The sequence below is a fragment of the Gavialis gangeticus genome, unplaced genomic scaffold, assembly GCF_001723915.1.
Source record: "Gavialis gangeticus isolate Ggan-Ray unplaced genomic scaffold, GavGan_comp1, whole genome shotgun sequence".
Classification (NCBI taxonomy): Eukaryota; Metazoa; Chordata; order Crocodylia; family Gavialidae; genus Gavialis; species Gavialis gangeticus.
Genome location: NW_017728960.1, coordinates 2,032,378 through 2,038,377, shown reverse-complemented (window position 1 = coordinate 2,038,377; position 6,000 = coordinate 2,032,378). Strand labels below are relative to the sequence as shown.

General features: G+C 57.0%; 1 protein-coding gene across 1 annotated transcript in view; it reads left to right on the top strand.

The window, feature by feature from the left end:
* The first annotated feature begins 9 nt into the window (after positions 1–9).
* The window catches only part of INTS3 (integrator complex subunit 3), a 39,636-nt gene continuing 33,645 nt past the window's right edge, over positions 10–6,000 (top strand). The window contains exons 1-3 of the mRNA XM_019521810.1: positions 10–137; positions 4,476–4,559; positions 5,123–5,206. Of these exons, the coding sequence (XP_019377355.1) occupies positions 54–137; positions 4,476–4,559; positions 5,123–5,206 (252 nt within the window). The 5' untranslated portion in view covers positions 10–53. The remainder of the gene's footprint in view (positions 138–4,475; positions 4,560–5,122; positions 5,207–6,000) is intronic.

The window sequence follows — 6,000 nt, the reverse complement described above, 5'->3', positions numbered from 1 at the left end:
GGGGCAGGCGCTGGGGGGGTTCCCGGGCGCGCGGCAGGGCCCCCCCCCCCGCCATGGACATGCCCAAGGGCAAGGGGGGCGCGGGCGGGAAGCTGCTGCAGTCCACCAGTCTCGACGCCAAGGACGAGCTGGAGGAGGTAGGTGCGGCCCTGCCTCAGTTTCCCCGGGTTGGGGGGGGCGGGGGGTCGTCTCCCCCCCGCCTCAGTTTCCCCATTGGGGAGCATGGGGCGTGGGGAGGGTCCTCCTGGTGGGCTTTAGGGGCTCGTCTCCATCCCCTGCCTCAGTTTCCCTGCGGGGGGAGGGTCAGCCTGGTGGGTGGGCAGAGCTCAGGGGGGTCATCTCTGCCCGTGCCTCAGTTTCCCCCACGGAGGAGGTGTGCGGGGCTGAGCCAGGGAGAAGGAGCAGGGGTGTAGGGCCAGATCCAGGTGTTCGGCTACAGCAGCTCGCCTGAGCCTTGGGGCCCTTTGACACATGCCCTGTGGCTCCTCACGGCCTCTTTCTGTGCCAACCCGTGGGTGCCCGCCATGCCTGCCCAGGGGCTGTTGCTGAAGGCTGCCTGCGCGAAGCTGTGGGCAGGCAAAAGAGCGTCGCTTCAGGCCGCACATGAGCCACCCTCTTGCACCAGTGCCCACGTGCCCCTCCCACAGGCTGGAGCTGCCCTGACCCAGGGACTGACGTGTTTGGGAGCTCTGAGCTGCAGCAGGGGGTTTGGTGACAGAGGAAAGCAGGAGGCAGGAGAGGAATGACCTGGTCTCGGGGCTGGTCCCCTGGCGCTGTGCGCTGTCCTGTGACACCAGGAACAGGAATTAAGTTCGCCTGGGCACAGGGCTGCCCAAGGTCCTCCCGTTGGGCAAGCATCAGGTGCGGGAAGAGAACCCTGGAGTCGTGACACTGCTCTCCGCGTCAGTCCTTGGGCAGTAACTTCTGGCACGCTTGTCCATTTTAAGTCACGGACTGTCGTCGACTTCAGTTTGGATCTTTGTTGAGACGTGGGTTCAGACTGTGCTTGGCCACCCCCCTCCCGCGTTCCCAAGCCTCTCGGCGCACTCTGCCGGCCTGTTTTCCCGTTTGCGTCCGCACTTCTGCATGCGAGACCCATACAAACAGGAAGCAGGAGATCCAGGGGAAAGGGGACTGCGTGCACGGCCTGTTGAGTGACCAGAGTATCCACTTCTCGGCTTGCAAGGAATTTCTTTCCCAGTCTTCGCTTTTAACCGTACTACTTGCAGCGCGAGTACAGGCAAGGATGAGAGCCGGGTAGCCCAGCCGTGTCCCTTCGGAATGTGTTGTGTCCAGCGTGAGAAACCAAAACTCCCTTGGTGAGCTTGCAGCGTGCAGGCCTCTGGTCGAGAAGATGCACTTGTCTTTGGGCAGGTTGCTTGGAAGCAGAGATCAGGCTGAGAGGAGAATGGTTTCCCTCACAGCTGCCACGCAGGGTGGTTCAGCTCCTGGTGCTTCAGCTGCGGGTTTTTGTATCTGAATGTCCCTCCCTGCAAAGACTTGAGCAGGAGGAACTTGCTAACTCCATTCTGGGAGAGAGAGAATGGGGTTGTTCATCACCAGGAAAATAAATGTATGTTCCCACGCATGTGTGCAAGCGCTCACACACCGGTGGGCCCACAAGTGTACGAACTTGCATGCAGTTCACATGTGGTCGGGCGCACTGGTGCTCACACGTGGGCAGGCCCATAGGTATGTGTGCAGTTCACATGTGGGCAGGCCTGCAGATACGGCACACCAGTGCTTACACACGGGCAGGCGCACAGGCACATGGAGTGTGTGTATGTGTGTGCAGTTTCTTCTGCAGTCAAAAAATGACTGTTCTCGTTCCCATCCTGCAGCTGCTCTTCCAGGTACCCTTGGTGCTCCATCACGACAGAGCCACAGCACATGTGTAGATTAACTGTGGGTTCGGGCCATAAAATAGAACCGAGGCCACATTCTTGGATTGCCCACCTAGTGTTAGGTACGTGTGCAAGAAATGGCTCTTAGGGAGCTAAAACAGTCTCTAGGACTAGTGGTAGATTTTAGCATCCTAAGGAAGGCTGTGGTCATGTCAACTGGCCCACAGTGCATGGAATTATTCTTCCTTTCCATGTAAGTGCCTCTGTCAGCCCAAGAGCTCATGGCCTTGTGAATATATAGCAATAACTCCTGTGAGCCCTGGTGAGCAGGCATCTGGGTCACTTCTGACAGCTCCCTCTGACTGGGAGCTGGCATGGCTATAGGAGCAGGCTGGGGTCTGCTGGTTTGTCCCAGGTATAGTAACTGGCTACAGGTGGTTGTCAAGTGTCTCATCTTTTCAGCAGCGATGGAAGAGGGGGAGTTGTTCCATCTGGGGCTTTGGCTGCTGTACATGTGTACAGGTGGCATTTGTGGCACTTAGATCAGGCTGAGCTTAGCTGCAGCACTGGGGTCATGTCTCCCTGGGAAGGGCAGGGCATCACTTAGCCTGGCTTCTTGCCACAAGTTGTGGACCATGTAAATGAGCCCGGGATTAACCAGGAGCTCTGTAGGGGCTTTTACAGCCCAGCTGTGGTTGCAGGGACAAAAACTGGCAGCCACATTTCCCCCATGTGGCACCAGGGTGGAAGCAGTGGGGGTGCAGGCTGGGCTGGGCCTCAGGCTGTGTCATCCCATGGCTCTGCCTTGTTCTGAGTTGGATTTGGTGCCATGAGGGGGTGCCGGAGCCTGCGAGCCCCATAACAGCCGTGTGTGTGCGCTATGGCTGGGCACTGGGTCTGGATTTGCCATGGGAGATGGACCTGGTGCCAGGCTTTGACTGCAGCCTGTCCCCTCCTTGTCACAGTGCTTGCACTCAGCCTTGTTTCTTGTGCTTGTCCCCTATAGAGCCAGAGTTGTTGGGTGTTGTTCTGGGGAGGCGATTAGATTGCAGACATGCAGCTACAGAGAATCCCTCAAGCCCCTCTGGGGTTGAGAGGGGGTTTTGGCCACCTGCCTTCTGGATTTCTCCCAGCTGTGGCCAGGTGGGTTTCATCCTGCCAATTTGGGGCATGTGGTCAGGAGCAGTCTGAGGAGCTGCCTGGGCTGGGGCTCTTCAGCACTCCAGAGCGGGTCCCAGATGGCATGTTAATGTGGGGCAGGAGCCTGGCCAAACGGAGCTCTTCCCTTCGTTTACCAGTCTTGGTTCTTGATGCTGCTCGTGATGGCGCAGAGCAGACATTTAGAAGAGAGAGCCAGGGGGCATTAAGCTTGGCAGGTATTCAGGTTTGTCATGTTTGCCCTGCAGTGGATACCCGGAGTGGCTGTGCATGACCCCCTGGGGCAAAAGGGGGGGGGGGGGGGCGGGGGGGGTGTTAGCCAGTATTCCTACACCAGCCTGCAGGAGGTGTTGGGACAAGGGTACCAGCCCCAGCATCACAGCCCCTTTCTTGAGCTTCCACAGTGCTGATGAAGCAGCCAGGTGTTGGCTCGCTTGGCAGCTCTTCTGCTAGCTGAGTTATCTTGACATCCAGAGGATGGGAGCAGCAGATGCCCCCGCAACCTGCCGTGGCTGCACTGGGTCAGTTGCACGAACTGGAAGCTGTCACACGTGCATGGCCTTGCTCGTGATCAGTGCTGCCCACATGCTGGTTCCGTGCAGCTCCTGCAGTCCCTTCAGTACTGGAGATGCCAGCACAGATGCAGTTGCTCCTGCTGTTTGCTTTCATCATAAGCTTCTCTGAAGCTATGAAGGAATTGGAGCAGAGGGCATCCACTCCTGGGTGGGCAGCTCAGCACCTTGCCAGCACAGTGCCCACATGCATGTGAAAGGCAGGGACTTTTGCTTGCAACCTGATCACCTGCATGTGCCAGCTCCAACCTCACGGCATCAGAGTGGGCTGGGGCCAGTTTGTCACCGAGGCAGAATGTACCTGTGTCCCAGTTGGCAGCTCCAGGGAGCACAGGTCACTGCAGCTCCAGCTCTGCTCTCATAACGGGGATCGACTTCCCCGGTCCCGTCTGGCTGTTGTGCAAGGCTTCTTGGATCCAAGAGATGCTTGAGTGATGCTCTACCCAGAGCATCAGCAGAAAGTTTAAAGCAAACCTGGGAATAAGGAAGCAGCTCTGAGGCAGTCGCTTCTCCAGCCAGGGGGTGGTTCTGGGGCCTGGACACTGACTTTCATACCACTCTGGCTTTTACTGTGTTCCCCTCACCACAGCACAGGCTGTATCCCAAGCATAATCAGTACTTCCCTTGGCAGCATCTCCCATCAGCCTTCCCCCAGCAGCGTGGAACAACCAGGATTTTAGATGCTGACCAGAGCTCTGCTTGTGGGCCCACCTGCATACATATCCAAGGAGCCTGGCAGTGATGGCTGGGAAGTCACCCTGCCTACGGAGGTCTCAAATTTGTGGGGACATTGTGGCCCAAATGTGCTGTTTCTGGCCTGGCAGGCTAAGTGGCAGGGGAGATGGGTGTCCAGGGCCACATGCCCACTTGTTTATGCATCAATCTGTTTGGTCTGTTTCAGAGACTAGAAAGATGCGTTGGCATCCTGACTTCACTGACCAGTGGGCTGTCAGAGAGAGAAGCCAACGATGCCTTGAATGCACACGTAAGTGCTAGGGCTTCAAGGGAAGGGGTAACCTCAGCAAGGAGAAGGGACTCCCTCCTGGAGAAAACAGACATGTGGGCCATCAGGCAGCAGTGGGAGCTGGAGGGGTCTGGGTACTGACCAGAGGCTTCCCTTGGTCCATTAAAACAAACAGACCAATCCCCCTTGTCTAGTAAAACCCCCTGGAAACCAATGCTCAGTTTGGACTGGGCACTGCCCCTTCTGTGTCCTCCAAACTTCTCGTCCCAGAGCCCTGTAGGCACATTTGCTGTCATGGCATTGGCCTGGCTCTCAGGAGGCACTGAAGCATTTTCTGACCAGAGCATTAGAACTGAGGAGGGTCTGTGCAAGATGCCTGCATGGAGCCCCATGGCCTCTACAGGCCAGTTCAGCCTCTGGGCTCTCTTGCTGCTCTGTAGTGGTGGTCCCTGCGGGTGTCTGATCCCTAGTGCTGAGCTTCCCTGTTCTGACCCTGCCAGAGCATTGGTGCTAAGGTCATCAGTGAAGATCTCTCTGGGTGCTGCAGGGGTTGCTCATCCATGCTGCTTTCTTCCCCCTCCCAGGTGTGTAAAGGCCCTCCTCAGCACGAGGAGATCTGCCTGGGCCTCTTCACCCTGGTCCTCACTGAGCCCTCGCAGGCACAGAAGGTAAGGCCAGTGACCTGCTCATCTGGGGCAACTGTATTTGCTGCCTGTTCCACTTCCCAGGTGGGCGGCTGCATTTGCTGCCTTCCACTTCCCAAGTGGGCATTTCTCAGACCTCCCCTGGTAATGAGGGCTGAAGACCTCAGCCTGGTGAGCCTGGCTGCTCATAGAGGGGAGACAGCTGCGTCCAGTTGTGGTCGGGTTCCCAGGTACAAAAAAAGGCTTGGCCTTGCCAGTGCGAGTCCTAGCTTGGTGCCAGTTCCCTGCTTGGCCATGACATCTGGGAGCCCAAGAGTTAATTTATTTGCAGGGGCAAGGCCAGTGGATGTTGGTTTCTCAGCTGCAGGAAGGGCTGCTGCGGGGTCGTGTGCTGGCTGGCCAGATGTGATGCTCACAGAAAGAATTACAGAAAACACATTCCATTCACAAGCAAAATAACACGGGGCTTCCCCTCCTCTCCCTCCTCTCCTGTCACTCTGGAGACTGAATTTCATTTTAAGCATGTCTTTCTCTCTCAATAATGCTGAAAATTGCAATTAAGTTTGTGCTTGGTCTCCTACATGGAAGCAGCATCTGCATCCCCAAAGTTCATTATTGTTCTCTAATGTCACAGCTGTGGGGCTGGGGCTGGCTCCAAAGACCGGAGCTTTCAGGGGAAGCAACAGATCAATTTGTTCTCTGGGAAGTGGCAGACAGAAGGGGCCTGGGGAGGGGGCTTGCTCTGCCCTGCATGTTCCTTTAGATGCAGGTTGCACAACTCATAGGGGCACCAGCTCTGGCCTTCCTTGTGCTGCCAT